The 27,500-nt window shown below is 43.4% G+C and overlaps 1 protein-coding gene across 3 annotated transcripts in view; it reads right to left on the minus strand.

Annotated features, from left to right (window-relative positions):
* The window catches only part of LOC115182996 (dolichyl-diphosphooligosaccharide--protein glycosyltransferase subunit STT3B), a 94,652-nt gene that overhangs the window by 3,095 nt on the left and 64,057 nt on the right, over positions 1 to 27,500 (minus strand). For 2 of the 3 annotated variants that reach the window (XM_029744334.1, XM_029744333.1), the window contains exons 4-12: positions 26,889 to 26,988; positions 22,609 to 22,707; positions 21,408 to 21,554; positions 17,726 to 17,774; positions 16,892 to 17,046; positions 12,990 to 13,201; positions 3,145 to 3,332; positions 2,558 to 2,729; positions 1,546 to 1,719 (exon numbers count right to left, since the gene is read on the minus strand). In XM_029744334.1, coding sequence (XP_029600194.1) covers positions 1,546 to 1,719; positions 2,558 to 2,729; positions 3,145 to 3,332; positions 12,990 to 13,201; positions 16,892 to 17,046; positions 17,726 to 17,774; positions 21,408 to 21,554; positions 22,609 to 22,707; positions 26,889 to 26,988 — 1,296 coding nt within the window. The remainder of the gene's footprint in view (positions 1 to 1,545; positions 1,720 to 2,557; positions 2,730 to 3,144; positions 3,333 to 12,989; positions 13,202 to 16,891; positions 17,047 to 17,725; positions 17,775 to 21,407; positions 21,555 to 22,608; positions 22,708 to 26,888; positions 26,989 to 27,500) is intronic. The other variant, XM_029744335.1, reaches the window with a different exon arrangement.

A 27,500-nucleotide genomic window follows, 5' to 3' on the forward strand; every position in this document is an offset into this window, starting at 1 on the left:
AGACAGACAGTTTAGTCCTCTCATCCTGAGGAGGGAACAGACAGACAGACAGTTTAGTACTCTCATCCTGAGGAGGGGAGAGACAGACAGTTTAGTACTCTCATCCTGAGTACAGAAACTCTTTAGACTCATGCTGTTTTTAACCAATGTATAGTTGGTATTTAACATAGTCTTTATGCACTACATCAGGACAAAGCTATTGACAAGAAGACAACCATAGAATTTGAATCATATTCTATGACTTCACATCATATGTAAGTGGACAACTTTCCAAGTATTTGGTATAACCTCACCCCCTGCCCTGTGATCCTTCTAGAGCTCAGTTTACCTCACCCTGCCCTGTGATCCTTCTAGAGCTCAGTTTACCTCACCTCACCCTGCCCTGCGATCCTTCTAGAGCTCAGTTTACCTCACCTCACCCTGCCCTGCGATCCTTCTAGAGCTCAGTTTACCTCACCCTGCCCTGTGATCCTTCTAGAGCTCAGTTCACCTCACCCTGCCCTGCCCTGTGATCCTTCTAGAGCTCGGTTTACCTCACCTCACCCTGCCCTGTGATCCTTCTAGAGCTCAGTTTACCTCACCCTGCCCTGCGATCTTTCTAGAGCTCAGTTTACCTCACCCTGTGATCCTTCAATAGGTCAGTTTACCTCACCCTGCCCTGCGATCCTTCCATAGCTCAGTTTACCTCACCCTGCCCTGCGAGCCTTATAGAGCTCAGTTTACCTCACCCTGCAATCCTTCCATAGCTCAGTTTACCTCACCCTGCACTGCGAGCCTTATAGAGCTCAGTTTACCTCACCCTGCAATCCTTCCATAGCTCAGTTTACCTCACCCTGCACTGCGAGCCTTATAGAGCTCAGTTTACCTCACCCTGCAATCCTTCCATAGCTCAGTTTACCTCACCCTGCACTGCGAGCCTTATAGAGCTCAGTTTACCTCACCCTGCAATCCTTCCATAGCTCAGTTTACCTCACCCTGCCCTGCAATCCTTCTAGAGCTCAGTTTACCTCACCCTGCCCTGTGATCCTTCTAGAGCTCAGTTTACCTCACCCTGCCCTGTGATCCTTCTAGAGCTCAGCTCACCTCACCCTGCCCTGTGATCCTTCTAGAGCTCAGTTTACCTCACCCTGCGATCCTTCAATAGGTCAGTTTACCTCACCCTGCAATCCTTCAATAGGTCAGTTTACCTCACCCTGTGATCCTTATAGAGCTCAGTTTACCTCACCCTGCAATCCTTCTATAGCTCAGTTTACCTCACCCTGCCCTGCAATCCTTCTAGAGCTCAGTTTACCTCACCCTGCCCTGCGAGCCTTATAGAGCTCAGTTCACCTCACCCTGCAATCCTTCTATAGCTCAGTTTACCTCACCTCACTCTGCGATCCTTCTACAGCTCACAGTGGGTGTTACAGCTCACCAATACTTGTGTTTTTTTAAAACATGATGGGTTAAAGGCTGCCGTCTCTCACCCTGGTCTCTTTGGGATGCTCTCCCTCTGTAGCTAACAGTGGAAGCATCACCCCACCACTACACTAAAGTCCTCCTCACCCGGATCTCTTTGGGATGCTCTCCCTCTGCGATCCGCACCATCCACAGGAACTTGTTGATGTCATCACCAGAGTAGCCAATCACGCCTCCGAAGATAATAAGCACGTAGTCCACATCCAAAGCCCTCATGATCTCATACGCTGCACTCTCATTGGACGACATGGCCTTGCCCACCTGAACACACAGAGAGAGAGACAGAGAGAAAGAGAGACAGAGAGAAAGAGAGAGAGGAGGGGGAGAGAGAGACAGAGGAGGGGGAGAGAGAGAGAGAGGAGGGGGAGGGAGAGAGAGAGAGAGAGAGAGAGGAGGGAGAGAGACAGAGAGAGAGGAGGGAGGGAGAGAGAGACAGAGGAGGGGGTGGGGGAGAGAGGGGGAGAGAGAAAGAGCGAGAGAGACAGAGAGAGAGAGGAGGGGGAGAAAGAGCGAGAGAGAGAGAGAGGAGGGGGAGAAAGAGAGAGGATGAATAACACATGTCCACATGGTGGCGCCAGACACACATTCTTCTTTTGCTTGCCTCCTACAAACTATGTTGAGATTTAAGACCGACGTGAAATTGATTACATTTTAGATGAATGAATACATTTACTGTTTTGATTGATTGATTGATTGATTGATCGATTGTGAGACTAATACGAAATGCACTTTAAAATAAAGTTTGATTCATTCATTGACTGTGTGATCAAGATCCAATAATTGATGGGAGATGGATCCAAGCAGCTGCAGGGGAGATCTCTCTCTCTCTCTGTGATTTCACAGGGAACAAATCAAAGAATAAATGTTTCCATGTCCCCTTTTACATAGTGAGAGGTGATAAATACTGATCATATTGTTTAAACAACAGTTCTTTTATACAAGAAACAGTTCCAGAACACAATGTCCTTGTGTCAGGGTGCAGACATACCAGGAGTCTATGGAAGACACAACATCCCAGTCTAACACAGAACATATCCCCTTGAGAAGTGACAACAGCTCCCTCCATATTCCACCATCACAACAGGGTAGGAGTCTTTACCAGAGCTATATGACTGTTGTTCCAGGTGTTATTGTCCACCAGCGTGGTCCGGTTGGCCATCCCTGCTATCTGGTAACCATAGTCCCACCACGACATCACTCTGGCCTGCTCCTCTGTGTTCTGCCTTAGCCAATAGTAGGCCTCGCGGAAATCATCTAGAATATTCCTCGACCTGGGTAGAGAAGAGCGGAGAGAAACACAGAGAGAGAACTGATTTAAGGAATGGGTCATTGTTTACAAGTTCCTGGCGATCGCATAAAGCTTCTCATCTTCTGTGGTTTGGTGAGAGAGAGAGAGAGAAACAGAGAGAGAAACAGAGAGAGAAACAGAGAGAGAGAGAAACAGAGAGAGAGAGAGAGAGAGAGAGAGAGAGAGAGAGAGAGAAACAGAGAGAGAACAGAGAGAGAGAGAAACAGAGAGAGAGAGAAACAGAGAGAGAGAGAGAGAAACAGAGAGAGAGAGAAACAGAGAGAGAGAGAGAAACAGAGAGAGAGAGAGAAACAGAGAGAGAGAGAAACAGAGAGAGAGAGAGAAACAGAGAGAGAGAGAGAAACAGCGAGAGAGATGATCAGTGTGTGTGGTCTTACCCATCGTTGTTATAAGAGGCCAGTACAACACTAGGGCTGGAGTAGGCGTTACTAGTAACCCAGGTGCAGTGGACAGCGAACATCATGAGCAGCATCAGCATCAACATGGTGACGATACTCTTAATGTTGGGTCCCAGACCTTCCTCTGTCTTCTCCTGCTCTGAGACGTGCTTACGAACCTTCCCTGCCTGCAGAGGGAGACAGGAACACACAGATAGAAGTCACACATGACTAAAACTCCTGCAAATATGGTACATTTCCTCAAATATCAGAACCACAAATCCCTCTTTTCATGCAGTGACACAAAAAATATAGACAATTAGTTTGTGGGAAGACACATCCATAGATATGGTATCAGTTTACTTCATATTAGGAAAACGTCACCAGCTCTTGCAAACACCAAAATGAGATCGCCATCAATTGTCTCGACAAAGAAATGAGTAAACAAAATCTAAACCTGTAGTGTACTTTAAATCAAATCAAATGTTATTGGTCCATACACATATTTAACAGATGTTATTGGTCCATACACATATTTAACAGATGTTATTGGTCCATACACATATTTAACAGATGTTATTGGTCCATACACATATTTAACAGATGTTATTGGTCCATACACATATTTAACAGATGTTACTGTGGGTGTAGTGAAATGCTTGTGTTCCTAGTGTTTCTAAAAGTAAAAAAATGGTATTAAGAAATGTTTAAATATTAGGACGAGCAATGTCGGAGTGACATTGACTAAAATACAGTAGAATAGAATATAGTATATACATATGAGATGAGTAAAGCAGTATGTAAACATTATTAAAGTGACTAGTGTTCCATTATTTAAAGTGGAAAGTGATTCCATGTCTATGTATATAGAGCAGCAGCCTCTAAGGTGCAGGGTTGTGTAACTGGGTGGAAGCTGGCTAGTGATGGATATTTAACAGTCTGATGGCCTTGAGATAGAAGCTGTTTTTCAGTCTCTCTGTCCCAGCTTTGATGCACCTGTACTGACCTCGCCTTCTGGATGGTAGCGGGGTGAACAGGCAGTGGCTCGGGTGGTTGTTGTCCTTGATGATCTTTTTTGCCTTCCTGTGACATCGGGTGCTGTAGGTGTCCTGGAGGGCAGGTAGTTTGCCCCCGGTGATGCGTTGTGCAGACCTCACTACCCTCTGGAGAGCCTTACGGTTGTGGGTGGAGCAGTTGCCGTACCAGGTGGTGATGCAGCCCGACAGGATGCTCTCAATTGTGCATCTGTAAAAGTTTGTGAGTGTTTTTGGTGACAAGCCAAATTTCTTCAGCCTCCTGAGGTTGAAGAGGCGCTGCTGCACCTTCTTCACCACACTGTCTGTGTGGGTGGACCATTTCAGATCGTCAGCGATGTGTACTGAGGAACTTGAAGCTTTCCACCTTCTCCACTGCTGTCCCGTCGATGTGGATAGGGGGATGCTCCCTCTGCTGTTTCCTGAAGTCCACGATCAGCTCCTTATCGATGGTGGTTATGATGTCATTTAGGACCTTGAGCGTGGCTGAGGTGCACCCATGACCAGCTCTGAAACCAGATTGCATAGTGGAGAAGGTACGGTGGGATTCGAAATGGTCGGTAATCTGTTTGTTAACTTGGCTTTCGAAGACCTTAGAAAAACAGGGTAGGATAGATATAGGTCTATAGCAGTTTGGGTCTAGAGTGTCACCCCCTTTGAAGAGGGGGATGACAGCAGCTGCTTTCCAATCTTTGGGAATCTCAGATGATACAAAAGAGAGGTTGAACAGGCTAGTAATAGGGGTTGCAACAATTTCGGCAGATCATTTTAGAAAGAGAGGGTCCAGATTGTCTGGCCCGGCTGATTTGTAGGGGTCCAGATTTTGCAGCTCTTTCAGAACATCAGCTATCTGGATTTGGGTGAAGGAGAAATGGTGGGGGCTTTGGCGGGTTGCTGTGGAGGGTGCCGGGCAGTTGACCGGGGTAGGGGTAGCCAGGTGGAAAGCATGGCCAGCCGTAGAGAAATGCTTATTGAAATTCTCAATTATAGTGGATTTATCGGTGGTAACAGTGTTTCCTAGCCTCAGAGCAGTGGGCAGCTGGGAGGCGGTGCTCTTATTCTCCATGGACTTTACAGTGTCCCAGAACTTTTTGGAGTTTGTACTACAGGATGCAAATTTCTGTTTGAAAAAGCTAGCCTTAGCTTTCCTAACTGCCTGTGTATATTTGTTCCTAACTTCCCTGAAAAGTTGCATATCACGGGGGCTGTTTGATGCTAATGCAGAACGCCACAGGATGTTTTTGTGCTGGTCAAGGGCAGACATGTCTGGAGTGAACCAAGGACTATATTTATTCCTAGTTCTACATTTTTTGAATGGGGCATGCTTATTTAAGATGGTGAGGAAGGCACTTTTAAAGAATAACCAGGCATCCTCTACTGACAGGATGAGGTCAATGTCATTCCAGGATACCCCGGCCAGGTCGATTAGAAAGGGCTGCTCGCAGAAGTGTTTGAGGGAGCGTTTGACAGTGATGAGGGGTGGTCGTTTGATCGCAGACCCATTACGGATGCAGGCAATGAGGCAGTGATCGCTGAGATCTTGATTGAAAACCGCAGAGGTGTATTTGGAGGGGGAGTTAGTTAGGATGATATCTATGAGGGTGCCCGTGTTTACGGATTTGGGGTTGTACCTGGTAGGCTCATTGATACTTTGTGTGAGATTGAGGGCATCAAGCTTAGATTGTAGGATGGCCGGGGTGTTAAAAATGTCCCAGTTTAGGTCACCTAGTAGCACAAGCTCAGAAGATAGATGGGGGGGCAATCAATTCACATATGGTGTCGAGGGCACAGCTGGGGGCAGAGGGAGGTCTATAGCAAGCGGCAACAGTGAGAGACTTGTTTCTGGAAAGGTGAATTTTTAGAAGTAGAAGCTCGAATTGTTTGGGCACAGACTTGGACAGTAATACAGAACTCTGCAGGCTATCTTTGCAGTAGATTGAAACACCGCCCCCTTTGGCAGTTTTATCTTGGCGGAAAATGGTACAGTTAGGGATGGAGATTTCAGGGTTTTTGGTGGTTTTCCTAAGCCAGGATTCAGACACGGCTAATAATACTGAACTGTGTTGTGAATACTGACTATACTGAACTGTATACTGAATACTGACTATACTAAACTGAATACTGACTATACTAAACTGAATACTGACTATACTGAACTGTATACTGACTATACTGAACTGTATACTGAATACTGACTATACTAAACTGAATACTGTATACTGACTATACTAAACTGAATACTGACTATACTGAACTGTTGTCACGCCCTGACCTGAGAGAGTCGTTTTTCTCTGTTTGGTTAGGTCAGGGTGTGACATGGGGTGGGCATTCTATGTGTTGTATGTCTATGTCGGATTTCTTTGTTTTGGGCCGAGTATGGTTCCTAATCAGAGGCTGTCTCTGATTGGGAATCATACTTAGGCAGCCTTTTCCCCACCTGTGTTTGTGGGTTATTATTATTTCCGTGTGTGTACGCCACAGTAGCGTTACGTTTCTTGCTGTTTACCCGTTTATTGTTTTGGTTCGGTTTTGTTCAAATAAAGATGTGGAATTACCGGCACGCTGCGCCTTGGCTCAGATATGACAGGGAGTTTGGAGATAGAGAACGTGACAACTGCATACTGAATACTGACGATACTGAACTGAATACTGAATACTGACTATACTGAACTGAATACTGAATACTGACTATACTGAACTGAATACTGACTATACTGAACTGAATACTGACTATACTGACTATACTGAACTGAATACTGAATACTGACTATACTGAACTGCATACTGAATACTGACTATACTGAACTGAATACTGACTACTGACTATACTGAATACTGACTATACTGAACTGAATACTGAATACTGACTACACTGAACTGTATACTGACTATACTGACTATACTGAACTGAATACTGAATACTGACTATACTGAACTGTATACTGACTATACTGAACTGTATACTGACTATACTGACTATACTGAACTGTATACTGACTATACTGAACTGTATACTGACTATACTGAATACTGACTATACTGAACTGAATACTGAATACTGACTATACTGAACTGAATACTGAATACTGAACTGAATACTGAACTGACTATACTGAATACTGACTATACTGAACTGAATACTGAATACTGACTATACTGAACTGTATACTGAATACTGAACTGAATACTGAATACTGACTATACTGAACTGAATACTGACTATACTGAACTGTATACTGAATACTGACTATACTGAACTGAATACTGAATATACTGAACTGAATACTGACTATACTGAACTGTATACTGAATACTGACTATACTGAACTGAATACTGAATATACTGAACTGAATACTGAATACTGACTATACTGAACTGAATACTGACTATACTGAACTGTATACTGAATACTGACTATACTGAACTGAATACTGAATACTGACTATACTGAACTGAATACTGACTATACTGAACTGTATACTGAATACTGACTATACTGAACTGAATACTGAATACTGACTATACTGAACTGAATACTGAATACTGACTATACTGAACTGAATACTGACTATACTGAATACTGACTATACTAAACTGAATACTGAATACTGACTATACTGAACTGAATACTGACTATACTGAATACTGACTATACTGAACTGAATACTGAATACTGACTATACTGAATACTGACTATACTGAACTGAATACTGACTATACTGAATACTGACTATACTGAACTGAATACTGAATACTGACTATACTGAATACTGACTATACTGAATACTGACTATACTGAACTGAATACTGAATACTGACTATACTGAATACTGACTATACTGAATACTGACTATACCGAACTGTATACTGAATACTGACTATACTGAACTGAATACTGAATACTGACTATACTGAACTATATACTGAATACTGACTATACCGAACTGAATACTGAATACTGACTATACTGAACTGTATACTGACTATACTGAACTGTATACTGAATACTGACTATACTGAACTGAATACTGACTATACTGAACTGTATACTGAATACTGACTATACTGAACTGAATACTGACTATACTGAACTGAATACTGAATACTGACTATACTGAACTGAATACTGAATACACTGAACTGAATACTGAATACTGACTATACTGAACTGTATACTGAATACTGAACTGAATACTGACTATACTGAACTGAATACTGAATACTGACTATACTGAACTGAATACTGACTATACTGAACTGCATACTGACTATACTGAACTGTGTACTGAATACTGACTATACTGAACTGTATACTGAATACTGAACTGTATACTGACTATACTGAACTGTATACTGACTATACTGAACTGTATACTGAATACTGACTATACTGAACTGAATACTGACTATACTGAACTGTATACTGAATACTGACTATACTGAACTGAATACTGACTATACTGAACTGAATACTGAATACTGACTATACTGAACTGAATACTGAATACACTGAACTGAATACTGAATACTGACTATACTGAACTGTATACTGAATACTGAACTGAATACTGACTATACTGAACTGAATACTGAATACTGACTATACTGAACTGAATACTGACTATACTGAACTGCATACTGACTATACTGAACTGTGTACTGAATACTGACTATACTGAACTGTATACTGAATACTGAACTGTATACTGACTATACTGAACTGTATACTGACTATACTGAACTGTATACTGACTATACTGAACTGTATACTGACTATACCGAAATGTATACTGAATACTGACTATACTGAACTGTATACTGAATACTGACTATACCGAACTGTATACTGAATACTGAACTGTATACTGACTATATTGAACTGTATACTGAATACTGACTATACTGAACTGAATACTGACTATACTGAACTGTATACTGACTATACTGAACTGTATACTGAATACTGACTATACTGAACTGAATACTGAATACTGACTATACTGAACTGTATACTGAATACTGACTATACTGAACTGAATACTGACTATACTGAACTGAATACTGAATACTGACTATACTGAACTGAATACTGACTATACTGAACTGAATACTGAATACTGACTATACTGAACTGAATACTGAATACTGACTATACTGAACTGTATACTGAATACTGAACTGAATACTGACTATACTGAACTGAATACTGAATACTGACTATACTGAACTGAATACTGACTATACTGAACTGCATACTGAATACTGACTATACTGAACTGAATACTGAATACTGACTATACTGAACTGAATACTGACTATACTGAACTGAATACTGACTATACTGAACTGTATACTGAACTGAATACTGACTATACTGAACTGTATACTGAATACTGACTATACTGAACTGAATACTGAATACTGACTATACTGAACTGAATACTGAATACTGACTATACTGAACTGAATACTGAATACTGACTATACTGAACTGAATACTGACTATACTGAACTGCATACTGAATACTGACTATACTGAACTGAATACTGAATACTGACTATACTGAACTGAATACTGACTATACTGAACTGAATACTGACTATACTGAACTGTATACTGAACTGAATACTGACTATACTGAACTGTATACTGAATACTGACTATACTGAACTGAATACTGAATACTGACTATACTGAATACTGAACTGAATACTGAATACTGACTATACTGAATACTGACTATACTGAACTGAATACTGAATACTGACTATACTGAATACTGACTATACTGAACTGAATACTGAATACTGACTATACTGAATACTGACTATACTGAATACTGACTATACTGAACTGAATACTGAATACTGACTATACTGAATACTGACTATACTGAATACTGACTATACCGAACTGTATACTGAATACTGACTATACTGAACTGAATACTGAATACTGACTATACTGAACTGAATACTGAATACTGACTATACTGAACTGTATACTGACTATACCGAACTGAATACTGAATACTGACTATACTGAACTGTATACTGACTATACTGAACTGTATACTGAATACTGACTATACTGAACTGTATACTGAATACTGACTATACTGAACTGAATACTGAATACTGACTATACTGAACTGAATACTGACTATACTGAACTGAATACTGACTATACTGAACTGAATACTGAATACTGACTATACTGAACTGAATACTGACTATACTGTACTGAATACTGACTATACTGAACTGTATACTGAATACTGAACTGAATACTGAATACTGACTATACTGAACTGAATACTGACTATACTGAACTGCATACTGACTATACTGAACTGTGTACTGAATACTGACTATACTGAACTGAATACTGACTATACTGAACTGAATACTGAATACTGACTATACTGAACTGTATACTGACTATACTGAACTGTATACTGAATACTGACTATACTGAACTGTATACTGAATACTGACTATACTGAACTGTGTACTGAATACTGACTATACTGAACTGAATACTGACTATACTGAACTGAATACTGACTATACTGAACTGAATACTGAATACTGACTATACTGAACTGAATACTGACTATACTGTACTGAATACTGACTATACTGAACTGTATACTGAATACTGAACTGAATACTGAATACTGACTATACTGAACTGAATACTGACTATACTGAACTGCATACTGACTATACTGAACTGTGTACTGAATACTGACTATACTGAACTGTATACTGAATACTGACTATACTGAACTGTATACTGAATACTGACTATACTGAACTGTATACTGACTATACTGAACTGTATACTGACTATACTGAACTGTATACTGACTATACTGAACTGTATACTGACTATACTGAACTGTATACTGACTATACCGAAATGTATACTGAATACTGACTATACTGAACTGTATACTGAATACTGAGTATACCGAACTGTATACTGAATACTGAACTGTATACTGACTATATTGAACTGTATACTGAATACTGACTATACTGAACACTGACTATACTGAACTGTATACTGACTATACTGAACTGAATACTGAATACTGACTATACTGAAATGTATTCTGAATACTGACTATACTGAACTGTATACTGACTATACTGAACTGAATACTGACTATACTGAAATGTATTCTGAATACTGACTATACCGAACTGTATACTGACTATACAGTGAATACCGACTATACCGAACTGTATACTGAACTGTATACTGAATACTGACTATACACTGAATACTGAACTGTATACTGAACTGTATACTGACTATACTAAACTGAATACTGACTATACCGAAATGTGTACTGAATACAGACTATACTGAACTGTATACTGAATACTGACTATACTGAACTGTATACTGAATACTGACTCTACTGAACGGTATACTGACTATACTGAATACTGACTATACTGAACGGTATACTGACTATACTGAACGGTATACTGACTGTACTGAACGGTATACTGACTATACTGAACTGTATACTGACTATACTGAACTGTATACTGAACTAAAATCTAAATGCAACATGTAAAGTGTTGGTCCCATGTTTCATGAGCTGAAATAAAAGATCCCAGAAATGTTCCACACTCACAAAAAGCTTTTCTCTCAAATTTTGGCCACAAAATAGTTTACATCCCTGTTAGTGAGCATTTCTCCTTTGCCAAGATAATCCATCCACCTGACAGGTGTCGCATATCAAGAAGCTGATTAAATAGCATGATCATTACACAGGTGCACCTTGTGCTGGGGACACCAAAAGGCCACTCTAAAATGTACAGTTTAGTCCCACAACACAATGCCACAGATGTCTCATGTTTTGAGGGATCGTGCAATTGGCATCCTGACTGCAGGAATGTCCACAAGAGCTGTTGCCAGAGAACTGCACGTTAATTTCTCTATCATAAGCCGATTCCAACGTCGTTTTAGAGAATTTGGCAGTACGTCCAACCGGCCTCACAACCACAGACTGTAACCAGGCCAGCCCAGAACCTCCACATCCGGCTTCTTCACCTCCGTGATGGTCTGAGACCAGCCACCCGGACAGCTGATGAAACAGGAGTATTTCTGTCTGGAATAAAGACCTTTTGTAGAGAAAAACTCATTCTGATTGGCTGGGACTCGCTCCCCAGTGGGTGGGCCTGGCTGCCAAGTGGGTGGGTCTATGCCCTATGCCCAGCACAGGAAGGGTGTCAAGGCCCTGTCCAAAATAGGGAATAGGGTGTCAAGGCCCTGTCCAAAAGTAGGGCCTTACATATGAAACAGGGTACCAAAGCTCTGACTACTGCAGTGCAACGTAGTGCACTACAGTAGATACGGATTTAAAGGTACTGAAGCTCTGGCCAAAAGAAGTGGACTATGTAGGGAATAATGTACCATTTAGAACCCATCCTCATACCTTATCATAGAGGTTTCCAGAGTTCCTCTAGTCATTCCTCATACCTTATCATAGAGGTTTCCAGAGTTCCTCTAGTCATTCCTCATACCTTATCATAGAGGTTTCCAGAGTTCCTCTAGTCATTCCTCATACCTTATCATAGAGGTTTACAGAGTTCCTCTAGTCATTCCTCATACCTTATCATAGAGGTTTCCAGAGTTCCTCTAGTCATCCTCATACCTTATCATAGAGGTTTACAGAGTTCCTCTAGTCATTCCTCATACCTTATCATAAAGGTTTCCAGAGTTCCTCTTGTGATTCCTCATACCTTATCATAGAGGTTTACAGAGTTCTTCTAGTCATTCCTCATACCTTATCATAGAGGTTTCCAGAGTTCCTCTTGTCGTCCTCATCACTACTGTCCTCTATGGGAGGGCTCTCCCTCTTCATGTCGTCCCCTAGGTAGTGTTCAAACACGCTGGAGAAGGCTATAGCTGACAGCATACACACTACGGGGGTCAGGGTCAGCATCAGACGGACCATCACTCCAGCAAAGTAGACAGCACTGATGGCATACAGGGCGACTAGGGGGAGAGAGAGAGAGCAGGGTTATAGTTTAACACACTGGGTTATAGTTTAATACACTGGGTTATAATTTAATACACTGGGTTAGGGTTTAATACACTGGGTTAGGGTTTAATACACTGGGTTAGGGTTTAATACACTGGGTTATAGTTTAATACACTGGGTTATAGTTTAATACACTGGGTTAGGGTTTAATACACTGGGTTAGGGTTTAATACACTGGGTTAGGGTTTAATACACTGGGATATGGTTTAATACACTGGGATATGGTTTAATACACTGGGATATGGTTTAATACACTGGGATATAGTTTAATACACTGGGTTATAGTTTAATACACTGGGTTATAGTTTAATACACTGGGTTAGGGTTTAATACACTGGGTTAGAGTTTAATACACTGGGTTAGGGTTTAATACACTGGGTTAGGGTTTAATACACTGGGTTATAGTTTAATACACTGGGTTATAGTTTAATACACTGGGTTAGGGTTTAATACACTGGGTTAGGGTTTAATACACTGGGTTAGGGTTTAATACACTGGGTTAGGGTTTAATACACTGGGTTATAGTTTAATACACTGGGTTAGGGTTTAATACACTGGGTTAGGGTTTAATACACTGGGATATGGTTTAATACACTGGGATATGGTTTAATACACTGGGATATGGTTTAATACACTGGGATATGGTTTAATACACTGGGATATGGTTTAATACACTGGGTTATAGTTTAATACACTGGGTTATAGTTTAATACACTGGGTTATAGTTTAATACACTGGGTTAGGGTTTAATACACTGGGTTAGGGTTTAATACACTGGGTTAGGGTTTAATACACTGGGTTAGGGTTTAATACACTGGGTTATAGTTTAATACACTGGGTTATAGTTTAATACACTGGGTTATAGTTTAATACACTGGGTTAGGGTTTAATACACTGGGTTAGGGTTTAATACACAGGGTTAGGGTTTAACACAGGGTTATAGTTTAATACACTGGGTTATAGTTTAATACACTGGGTTATAGTTTAATACACTGGGTTATAGTTTAATACACTGGGTTATAGTTTAATACACTGGGTTAGGGTTTAATACACTGGGTTAGGGTTTAATACACTGGGTTAGGGTTTAATACACTGGGTTAGGGTTTAATACACTGGGTTATAGTTTAATACACTGGGTTATAGTTTAATACACTGGGTTATAGTTTAATACACTGGGTTAGGGTTTAATACACTGGGTTAGGGTTTAATACACTGGGTTAGGGTTTAATACACTGGGTTATAGTTTAATACACTGGGTTATAGTTTAATACACTGGGTTAGGGTTTAATACACTGGGTTAGGGTTTAATACACTGGGTTAGGGTTTAATACACTGGGTTAGGGTTTAATACACTGGGATATAGTTTAATACACTGGATTATAGTTTAATACACTGGGTTAGGGTTTAATACACTGGGTTATAGTTTAATACACTGGGTTATAGTTTAATACACTGGGTTATAGTTTAATACACTGGGTTAGGGTTTAATACACTGGGTTAGGGTTTAATACACTGGGTTAGGGTTTAATACACTGGTTTAGGGTTTAATACACTGGGTTATAGTTTAATACACTGGGTTATAGTTTAATACACTGGGTTAGGGTTTAATACACTGGGTTAGGGTTTAATACACTGGGTTATAGTTTAATACACTGGGTTAGGGTTTAACACTCTACTCTCTCTGAGAAGTAGACAGAACTGATAGCATCCAGAACCACTAGGAACGGCAGGGTTAACACAGAGATCCTATTAAAGAACCACTAGGAACGGCAGGGTTAACACAGAGATCCTATTAAAGAACCACTAGGAACGGCAGGGTTAACACAGAGATCCTATTAAAGAACCACTAGGAACGGCAGGGTTAACACAGAGATCGTATTAAAGAACCACTAGGAACGGCAGGGTTAACACAGAGATCCTATTAAAGAACCACTAGGAACGGCAGGGTTAACACAGAGATCCTATTAAAGAACCACTAGGAACGGCAGGGTTAACACAGAGATCCTATTAAAGAACCACTAGGAACGGCAGGGTTAACACAGAGATCCTATTAAAGAACCACTAGGAACGGCAGGGTTAACACAGAGATCCTTTTAAAGAACCACTAGGAACGGCAGGGTTAACACAGAGATCCTATTAAAGAACCACTAGGAACGGCAGGGTTAACACAGAGATCCTATTAAAGAACCACTAGGAACGGCAGGGTTAACACAGAGATCCTATTAAAGAACCACTAGGAACGGCAGGGTTAACACAGAGATCCTATTAAAGAACCACTAGGAACGGCAGGGTTAACACAGAGATCCTATTAAAGAACCACTAGGAACGGCAGGGTTAACACAGAGATCCTATTAAAGAACCACTAGGAACGGCAGGGTTAACACAGAGATCCTATTAAAGAACCACTAGGAACGGCAGGGTTAACACAGAGATCCTATTAAAGAACCACTAGGAACGGCAGGGTTAACACAGAGATCCTATTAAAGAACCACTAGGAACAGCAGGGTTAACACAGAGATCCTATTAAAGAACCACTAGGAACAGCAGGGTTAACACAGAGATCCTATTAAAGAACCACTAGGAACAGCAGGGTTAACACAGAGATCCTATTAAAGAACCACTAGGAACAGCAGGGTTATTAACACAGAGATCATATTAAAGAACCACTAGGAACAGCAGGGTTAACACAGAGATCCTATTAAAGAACCACTAGGAACAGCAGGGTTAACACAGAGATCCTATTAAAGAACCACTAGGAACAGCAGGGTTAACACAGAGATCCTATTTAAGAACCACTAGGAACAGCAGGGTTAACACAGAGATCCTATTAAAGAACCACTAGGAACAGCAGGGTTAACACAGAGATCCAGAATGGTTTCTAACTACATCCTGTTTCCTGTATCGTAGGGGAACCCATGTATCTAGACACGTATCAAATCACCTTGAAAGGGAAAGATGCACATCCCTAGAGAGTAGACTGTACCGCCCTGTGTGTGTGTGTGTGTTGACTTGAATGGTAATGATTGCTGTAGTCATTCTATTTCTATGGTCACACACACACCTGCATACACACACACACCTGCATACACACACACACACACACACACCTGCATAAAGAAACACACACCTGCATAAAGAAACACACACCTGCATACACACACACACCTGCATACACACACACACACACCTACATACACACACCTGCATACACACACCTGCATACACACACACACACACACCTGCATACACACACACACACACACCTGCATACACACACACACACAAACCTGCATACACACACACACACAAACCTGCATACACACACACACACACACCTGCATACACACACACACACACCTGCATACACACACACACACCTGCAAACACACACACCTGCAAACACACACACCTGCAAACACACACACCTGCAAACACACACACCTGCAAACACACACACCTGCAAACACACACACCTGCAAACACACACACCTGCAAACACACACACCTGCAAACACACACACACACACCTGCAAACACACACACACACACCTGCATACACACACACACATTGCCATGCCATCTAACTGTAGATGTGCTCGTATGTGTGTGTGTGTGTGTGTGTGTCGGCTGCCATGCCATCTTACCGAAGACTCTCTCATCGTTGATGTTCTTGATGCAGAACCAGAGTCCAGCAGGAAAGGTACAGACCAGGATGTGGAGGTCGAAGAAGAACGAGACCCAGGTGGTGGGCTGGTGCTCCGACACAGAAGCTATGATGGGGATGTGGATCTTAGCATACCTGGAGAGAGGAGAGAGGGAGAGGAGGGAGAGGAGAGAGGGAGAGGGGGGTGGGCAGAGGGAGGGAGAAGAGAGAGGGGTGGGGGAGGGAGAGGAGGGAGAAGATAGGGGGGTGGGGAAGGGAGAGGAGGGAGAAGATAGGGGGGTGGGGGAGGGAGAGGAGGGAGAAGAGAGAGGGAGAGGGGGTAGGGTGGGCAGAGGGAGGGAGAAGAGAGAGGGAGAGGGGGGTGAGGGAGAGAGAAGAGAGGGGGTGGGGGAGGGAGAAGAGAGGGAGGTGAGGGAGGGAGAAGATGGTGGGTGGGGGAGGGAGAAGAGAGGGAGGGAGGGAGGGAGGGAGAAGAGAGGGGGTGGGGGAGGGAAGGAAGGAGGGAGGGAGAGATTTCTAGGATTTATCTGAAGTGTCTGTGGAAGGTTGTGGCTACAGTAAGTGAGTGGACATTGACAGAAAGAGGAACAGTGTATAGTTGGTAAAGGTGATCCACAGGGAGTAAAACTGGACACACGTTGACACGACCCACACTGCACTGCAGCAGAACACTTTCTCAAATAGACAGCTGATTGGGCACTGACAGCCTTCTCTCTCTACAGCAGAGGCCGTGTGTGTGTGTGTGTGTGTGTGTGTGTGTGTGTGTGTGTGTGTGTGTGTGTGTGTGTGTGTGCGTACTGTTTAGTGCACTTACCCTGTATCCCACAGTGAATAGAATCGACCACTCCAAGGAGCGATGTGTCCTAAAACACAATGAACATTATTAAGTACAGCACAGTTATGGTCAAGTAAACAATCACACACACGTTAGGTTTTGGGGACCAACAATTGATTCCCATCCTATTTTCCCTAACTCCTTAACTCCTGACTCCTAATCTCCTGACTCCTAAACTCCTGACTCCTAAACTCCTGACTCCTAAACTCCTAAACTCCTGACTCCTTAACTCCTGACTCCTTAACTCCTGACTCCTTAACTCCTGACTCCTTAACTCCTGACTCCTTAACTCCTGACTCCTTAACTCCTGACTCCTTAACTCCTGACTCCTTAACTCCTGACTCCTTAACTCCTGACTCCTTAACTCCTGACTCCTTAACTCCTGACTCCTTAACTCCTGACTCCTTAACTCCTGACTCCTGACTCCTAGACTCCTGACTCCTAGACTCCTGACTCCTAGACTCCTAAACTCCTAGACTCCTAGACTCCTAGACTCCTAGACTCCTAGACTCCTAACTCCTAGACTCCTAACTCCTAGACTCCTAACTCCTAACTCCTAACTCCTAGACTCCTAACTCCTAACCCTAAAATAACCTTTTTACAAGTGGAGACCATCAAAATGTCCTCACTTCTTTGAAGTTTTGTTGCTTTACTATTCTAGGACTTCTGGTACTCGCAACTATAGTAAAACGTGTCCCCCCACACACACAGTGACTATTTTGGACCAAATCCAATCAACCCTTCACCTCATCTATCTATCTAACACAGGGATGGGCTACAGACAGGGTTTTAACTTCCTGTTGCTAGGTAGAACAGTAGAATACACAAGATGACATTTATACATACACCTGTACTAGTCAAGGTTGAATTACCGGTGGGCTATGAATTACCGGTGGGCCCCATTGATTTCGTAAGTCCATCTTAAATCAGATAGAGTGACTTACGAAATCAATATTATTAAAAACTGCAAACATTTCTCTCCGCCCCGAGGCAAAATGTCTAGAATTGCAGCAAACCTGCTTAAAAACTGCTAAATGTTCTCTACTCTCCATGGCAACGTGTAGAATTGCAGTCAATTAATTATACAACTTTTTTTCTTCTCCTCTGTTAAGAGAGGGTCCGCTAAAATGTTTTGCTCGCAAGGGCCCCAAAAGGTCAGGGCCCCCACATGCTCTGACTGCATGTGTGGGTATAGATGTGGGTACGGATGTGGGTACGGATGTGGGTATAGATGTGGGTACGGATGTGGGTACGGATGTGGGTACGGATGTGGGTATAGATGTGGGTACAGATGTGGGTACAGATGTGGGTATAGATGTAGGGTATAGATGTGGGTACGGATGTGGGTACGGATGTGGGGTATAGATGTGGGTACGGATGTGGGGTATAGATGTGGGTACGTATGTGGGTATGGATGTGGGTATAGATGTGGGTATAGATGTGGGTATAGATGTGGGTATAGATGTGGGTATGGATGTGGGTATAGATGTGGGTATGAATGTGGGTACAGATGTGGGTATAGATGTGGGTATAGATGTGGGTATAGATGTGGGTATAGATGTGGGTATAGATGTGGGTATGAATGTGGGTATAGATGTGGGTATGAATGTGGGTATGAATGTGGGTATGGATGTGGGTATAGATGTGGGTATAGATGTGGGTATAGATGTGGGTACAGATGTGGGTATAGATGTGGGTATAGATGTGGGTATAGATGTGGGTATGAATGTGGGTACAGATGTGGGTATAGATGTGGGTATAGATGTGGGTTTAGATGTGGGTATAGATGTGGGTATAGATGTGGGTATAGATGTGGGTATAGATGTGGGTATGAATGTGGGTATAGATGTGGGTATAGATGTGGGTATAGATGTGGGTACGGATGTAGGGTATAGATGTGGATATAGATGTGGGTACAGATGTGGGTATAGATGTGGGTATGGATGTGGGTATAGATGTGGGTACGGATGTGGGTATAGATGTGGGTATAGATGTGGGTATGGATGCGGGTATAGATGCGGCCCCTCATCACGAGTTCAGTTTTTTTGTGGAATCCACCCTCATCAAAGTGGCCCATCCCTTGGCGTTTTTCCTATTCTGTTTCATTACAACCTGTAATTTAAATACATTTTTATTTGAATTTCATGTAATGGACATAGACAAAATAGTCCAAATTGGTGAAGTGAAATGAAAAAAAGAACTTGTTTAAAAAAATGTATAAAAATAAAAAACGGAAAGTGGTGCGTGTATATGTATTCACCCTTCGCTATGAAGCCCCTAAATAAGATCTGGTGCAACCAATTACCTTCACAAGTCACATAATTAGTTAAATAAAGTCCAGTGTCCAATCTAAGTGCCACATGATCTGTCACATGATCTCAGTATATATACACCTGTTCTGAAAGGCCCCAGAGACTGCAACACCACTAAGCAAGGGGCACGACCAAGCAAGCGGCAACATGAAGACCAAGGAGCTCTCCAAACAGGTCAGGGACAAAGTTGTGGAGAAGTACAGATCAGTGTTGGGCTATAAAAAAATATCAGAAACTTTGAACATCCCACGGAGCACCATTAAATCCATTATTATAAAATGGAAAGAATATGGCACCACAACAAACCTGCCAAGAGAGGGCCGCCCACCAAAACTCACGGACCAGGCAAGGAGGGCATTAATCAGAGAGGCAACAAAGAGACCAAAGATAACCCTGAAGGAGCTGCAAAGCTCCACAGCGGAGATTGGAGTATCTGTCCATAGGACCACTTTAAGCCGTACACTCCACAGAGCTGGGCTTTACGGAAGAGTGGCCAGAAATAAATAAGCAAACATGTTTGGTGTTCGCCAAAAGGCATGTGGGAGACTCCCCAACCATATGGAAGAAGGTACTCTGGTCAAATGAGACTAAAATTCAGCTTTTTGGCCATCAAGGAAAACGCTATGTCTGGCGCAAACCCAACACCTCTCATCACCCCAAGAATACCATCCCCACAGTGAAGCATGGTGGTGGCAGCATCATGCTGTGTGGATGTTTTTCCATCGGCAGGGACTGGGAAACTGGTCAGAATTGAAGGAATGATAGATGCCGCTAAATACAGGGAAATTCTTGAGGGAAACCTGTTTCAGTCTTCAAGAGATTTGAGACTGGGACGGAGGTTCACCTTCCAGCAGGACAATGACCCTAAGCAATGACCCTTGCTAAAGCAACCCTTGAGTGGTTTAAGGGTGGTTTAAGGGGAAACATTTAAATGTCTTGGAATGGCCTAGTCAAAGCCCAGACCTCAATCCAATTGAGAATCTGTGGTATCACTTAAAGATTGCTGTACACCAGCGGAACCCATCCAACTTGAAGGAGCTGGAGCAGTTTTGCAAAAATCCCAGTGGCTAGATGTGCCAAGCTTATAGAGACATACCCCAAGAGACTTGCAGCTGTAATTGCTGCAAAAGGTGTCTCTACAAAGTATTGACTTTGGGGGGGTGAATAGTTATGCATGATCAAGTTGTGTAAATCAAATGATACAACACCCCCCCCCCCCCCAAATCTATTTTAATTCCAGGTTGTAAGGCAACAAAACAGGAAAAATGCCAAGGGGGGGTGAATACTTTCGCAAGCCACTGTACCTGTACACAGTAACTCAGGTATATAACAGCACTGTGTTGACCTACCTGTATAAGTCAGGTATATAACAGTGAGGAAGACTGCCCCAGCAGCCAGAGAGACCCCCAGGAAGAACAGGGTCTGGAACTCCTGTCTGGTCAGTCTGTCTTTCAGGTACTGGAGGAAGGCATAGGCCTGGAGCAACGCAAACACACCTGGTAGAGAGAGGGGGAGGAGAGAGGAGAGAAAGAGAGAGAGGCGAGGAGAGAGAAAGAGGGGGGAGGCAAGGAGAGACGAGAGAGAGAGAGAGAGAGAGGGGCGAGGAGAGAAAAAGAGAGAGAAAGGGGCGAGGAGAGAGAGAGAGAGAGAGAGAGAGAGAGAGAGAGAGAGAGAGAGCGAGACAGAGAGAGAGAGAGAGAGAGAGAGAGAGAGAGACAGAGAGACAGAGAGAGAGAGAGAGAGAGAGAGAGAGAGAGAGAGAGAGAGAGAGAGAGAGAGAGAGAGAGAGAGAGAGAGAGAGAGAGAGAGAGAGGAGAGAGAGAGAGAGAGAGACAGAGAGAGAGAGAGACAGAGAGAGAGTTTACATTATACCCCTGTACAGGTAGGGAGAGGGAGGGGTGTCAACAAGCATCCATCACAGCAACATGCATCTCTATGACTATAGAAGGTCTAATATACACTGAGCTCCAAAAGTATTGGGACAGTAGTGACCCATCTTTTGTTGTTTTGGCTCTGTACTCCAGCACTTTGGATTTAAAATGATACAATGACTAGATGGTTAAAGTGCAGACTCAGATTTAATAGGATATTTTCATATCGGATGAACCATTTAAAAAAACAAACACTTTCTGTACATAGTCCTCCCATTTTACGGGACCAAAAGTATTGGGACAAATTCACATATGTGTATTAAAGTAGTCAAAATTGAAATATTTGGAACCGTATTCATAGCACGCAATGACTACATCAAGCTTGTGACTTTACACATTTGTTGTATGTATTTTACGGATAATCCTGAATGAATCGTGAGTGATGAGTGACAAAGTTACATGCTGAAATATCATACCCCCCCTTCCCAAAAAATGCTAACCTCCCCTGTTAAAACAACCCCAAAAAACAGTCCCAATACTTATGGAGCTCACTGTATCACAATACATGTCTCCCTATATAATCTGTACATGGCTATCCATCTATCTGATCACCTGTCTGGAGCTGGGGATGTTAACAGGAAACAAGGGCAGCATCCTGTCCCAGGTGATTGGTCCTTACCTGCTGCAGCCATGTGTTCGCTGGTCCTGATTGGCTGGAAGCCCACAAAGGGGATCTGCATGGAGAGCACCAGACCAACGATGTAGAAGGTACTGTAAGCTGTGGAGACAGACAGCGTTAACACACGACAAACAAACAGAGAGAGACAGAGAGAGACTCCATTTCTATCCTGGGGGATGATAGCATCCCTTGTTCTCTTGTCCGGTGGCTGCAGCCTCACAGAGAGAAACCATTAAGCCTGCAGCCTCACAGACAGAAACCATTAAGCCTGCAGCCTCACAGACAGAAACGATTAAGCCTGCAGCCTCACAGACAGAGACCATTAAGCCTGCAGCCTCACAGACAGAAACCATTAAGCCTGCAGCCTCACAGAGAGAAACCATTAAGCCTGCAGCCTCACAGAGAGAAACCATTAAGCCTGCAGCCTCACAGACAGAGACCATTAAGCCTGCAGTCTCACAGACAGAAACCATTAAGTCTGCAGCCTCACAGACAGAAACCATTAAGCCTGCAGCCTCACAGACAGAAACCATTAAGCCTGCAGCCTCACAGACAGAAACCATTAAGCCTGCAGCCTCACAGACAGAAACCATTAAGCCTGCAGCCTCACAGAGAGAAACCATTAAGCCTGCAGTCTCACAGACAGAAACCATTAAGTCTGCAGCCTCACAGACAGAAACCATTAAGCCTGCAGCCTCACAGACAGAAACCATTAAGCCTGCAGCCTCACAGACAGAAACCATTAAGTCTGCAGCCTCACAGACAGAAACCATTAAGCCTGCAGCCTCACAGAGAGAAACCATTAAGCCTGCAGCCTCACAGAGAGACACCATTAAGCCTGCAGCCTCACAGAGAGAAACCATTAAGCCTGCAGCCTCACAGAGAGAAACCATTAAGCCTGCAGCCTCACAGACAGAAACCATTAAGCCTGCAGCCTCACAGACAGAGACCATTAAGCCTGCAGTCTCACAGACAGAAACCATTAAGTCTGCAGCCTCACAGACAGAAACCATTAAGTCTGCAGCCTCACAGACAGAAACCATTAAGCCTGCAGCCTCACAGACAGAAACCATTAAGCCTGCAGTCTCACAGACAGAAACCATTAAGCCTGCAGCCTCACAGACAGAAACCATTAAGCCTGAAACCTCACAGACAGAAACCATTAAGCCTGCAGCCTCACAGACAGAAACCATTAAGTCTGCAGCCTCACAGACAGAAACCATTAAGCCTGCAGCCTCACAGAGAGAAACCATTAAGTCTGCAGCCTCACAGACAGAAACCATTAAGCCTGCAGCCTCACAGACAGAAACCATTAAGCCTGCAGCCTCACAGAGAGAAACCATTAAGCCTGCAGCCTCACAGACAGAAACCATTAAGCCTGCAGCCTCACAGACAGAAACCATTAAGCCTGCAGCCTCACAGAGAGAAACCATTAAGCCTGCAGACTCACAGAGAGAAACCATTAAGCCTGCAGCCTCACAGACAGAAACCATTAAGCCTGCAGCCTCACAGAGAGAAACCATTAAGCCTGCAGCCTCACAGACAGAAACCATTAAGCCTGCAGTCTCACAGACAGAAACCATTAAGCCTGTAGCCTCACAGACAGAAACCATTAAGCCTGCAGCCTCACAGAGAGAAACCATTAAGCCTGCAGCCTCACAGACAGAAACCATTAAGCCTGCAGACTCACAGAGAGAAACCATTAAGCCTGCAGCCTCACAGAGAGAAACCATTAAGCCTGCAGCCTCACAGACAGAAACCATTAAGCCTGCAGCCTCACAGAGAGAAACCATTAAGCCTGCAGCCTCACAGACAGAAACCATTAAGTCTGCAGCCTCACAGAGAGAAACCATTAAGCCTGCAGCCTCACAGACAGAAACCATTAAGCCTGCAGCCTCACAGAGAGAAACCATTAAGTCTGCAGCCTCACAGACAGAAACCATTAAGCCTGCAGCCTCACAGAGAGAAACCATTAAGTCTGCAGCCTCACAGAGAGAAACCATTAAGCCTGCAGCCTCACAGAGAGAAACCATTAAGCCTGCAGCCTCACAGAGAGAAACCATTAAGTCTGTAGCCTCACAGAGAGAAACCATTAAGCCTGCAGCCTCACAGAGAGAAACCATTAAGCCTGCAGCCTAACAGAGAGAAACCACTACCTTCAAACTCAGTGCCTCTTTGCTTGACATCATGGGAAAATCAAAAGAAATCAGCCAGGACCTCAGAAAAAAATTGTAGACCACAAGTCTGGTTCATCCTTGGGAGCAATTTCCAAATTCCTGAAGGTACCATGTTCATCTGTACAAACAATAGTACGCAAGTATAAACACCATGGGACAACACAGCCGTCATACCGCTCAGGAAGGAGACGCGTTCTGTCTCCTAGAGATGAACGTACTTTGGTGAGAAACGTGCAAATCAATCCCAGAACAACAGCAAAGGACCTTGTGACGATGCTGGAGGAAACAGGTACAAAAGTATCTATATCCACAGTAAAACGAGTCCTATTTCGACATAACCTGAAAGGCTGCTCAGCAAGGAAGAAGCCACTGCTCCAAAACCGCCATAAAAAAGCCAGACTACGGTTTGCAACTGCACATGGGGACAAAGATCGTACTTTTTGGAGAAATGTCCCCTGGTCTGATGAAACAAAAATAGAACTGTTTGGCCATAATGACCATCGTTATGTTTGGAGAAAAAAGGGGGAGGCTTGCAAGCCGAAGAACACCATCCCAACCGTGAAGCACGGGGGTGGCAGCATCATGTTGTGAGGTGCTTTGCTGCAGGAGAGACTGGTGCACTTCACAAAATAGATGGCATCATGAGGAAGGGAAATTATGTGGATATATTGAAGCAACATCTCAAGACAACAGTCAGGAAGTTAAAGCTTTGTCATAAATGGGTCTTTCAAATGGACAATGACCCCAAGCATACTTCCAAAGTTGTGGCAAATGGCTTAAGGACAACAAAGTCAAGATATTGGAGTGGCCATCACAAAGCCCTGACCTCAATCCCATAGAAAATGTGTGGGCAGAACTGAAAAAGTGTGTGCGAGCAAGGAGGCCTACAAACCTGACTCAGTTACACCAGCTCTGTCAGGAGGAATGGGCCAAAATTCACCCAACTTATTGTGGGAAGCTTGTGGAAGGCCACCCAAAACGTTTGACCCCAGTTAAACAATTTAAAGGCAATGCTACCAAATACTAATTGAGTGAATGTAAACTTCTGACCCACTGGGAATGTGATGAAAGAAATAAAAGCTGAAATAAATCATTCTCTCTACTATTATTCTGACATTTCACATTCTTAAAATAAAAGTGGTGATCCTAACTGACCTAAGACAGGGAATTTTTACTAGGATTAAATGTCAGGAATTGTGAAAAACTAAGTTAAAATGTATTTGGCTAAGGTGTATGTAAACTTCCGACTTCAACTGTACCTGTCAGACCATAGGTCTCTGGTCAAAAGTAGTGCACTCTATAGGGAGAAGGGTGCTATTTGGGACGCAGAATACAATTACCACGCCCATGAAGGCCTCTACAGCTGCGGCTGCTTTCTGGAACAACCCAAACCCTTAATCTAGTTACATCTAATCTAACATTACGTCATCTACCTAATAGGTTAGTCCAAGTTGCCGTATGGGGCAGGAGAGCGTGTGTCCCAAACTGGCACCCTATTCTATATATAGTGCACTACCGTTGATCAGAACCCTGAGGTAACACTGTGGGACAGCCGCGAGACCAGGCATCCATCAGAGATGTCTGTCTGTCTGTCTGTCTGTCTGTCTGTCTGTCTGTCTGTCTGTCTGTCTCTCCTCTGGAAGGGGAGATTATTCAGGAGCTAATAAAAAAACTCAATTAGCTCTGCTTCCTGTTCCAGCCCTCCCCCTGTCTCCTCTCCTCCACCTCCCCCTCTCTCTCCTCTCCTCCCCCACTCCTCTCCTCCCCCTCTCCTCTCCTCCACTACTCTACTCCACCCTCTCCTCTCCCCCTCTCCTCCACCTCCCCCTCTACTCTCCTCCTCCCTCTCCTCTCCTCCTCCTCCACCTCTCTCTCCTCTCCACCTCCCTCTCCTCCACCTCCCCCCTCTCCTCCACCTCCCCCCTCTCCTCCCCCTCCCCCTCCCCATCTCCTCCCCCTCCCTCTCCTCTCCTCCCCCACTCCTCTCCTGCACCTCCATCTCCCCCTCTCCTCCACCCCCCCTCTCCTCCCTCTCCCCTCTCCTCCCTCTCCCCTCTCCTCCCTCTCCCCTCTCCTCCTGACTCAGTGTGTGTGTGGACTCACCGATGTAAACTCGTCTGCTGTAGCGCTGCATCAGCAGCAGGACAAACACATGGAGAGGAATCAGGTTGATGATGAAGACGTAGCCTCCCCATGCAGACACCTGGAACACACACACACACACACACACACGCGCACGCACGCGCACACACACACACGGAACAGCACCAGTGAGAGCTGACCTACACACCTCCAGCATAAGGACAGTGTAACTGGAACCCCTGTGTTGCTAACAGTATGGCCTCCCTGTCCCTGTCCCTGTCCGTACCACAGCTTCAACTAGTGACCCTCTGCTCAAAAACACAGGTCACCGCCCAGTGCGCCCACTTGACGATGGCTTTAAGCAAGGCTGAGAGTCAACACTGTTCCCTCAGGTTTTAAGAGTCATTACTGTTACCTCAGGATTTAAGAGAGTGATTACAGTTCCCTCAGGATTTAAAACAGAGTGATTACAGTTCCCTCAGGATTTAAAACAGAGTGATTACAGTTCCCTCAGGATTTAAAACAGAGTGATTACAGTTCCCTCAGGATTTAAAACAGAGCGATTACAGTTCCCTCAGGATTTAAAACAGAGCGATTACAGTTCCCTCAGGATTTAAAACAGAGCGATTCCAG

This window comes from Salmo trutta, unplaced genomic scaffold (genome assembly GCF_901001165.1).
Source record: "Salmo trutta unplaced genomic scaffold, fSalTru1.1, whole genome shotgun sequence".
Lineage (NCBI taxonomy): Eukaryota > Metazoa > Chordata > Actinopteri > Salmoniformes > Salmonidae > Salmo > Salmo trutta.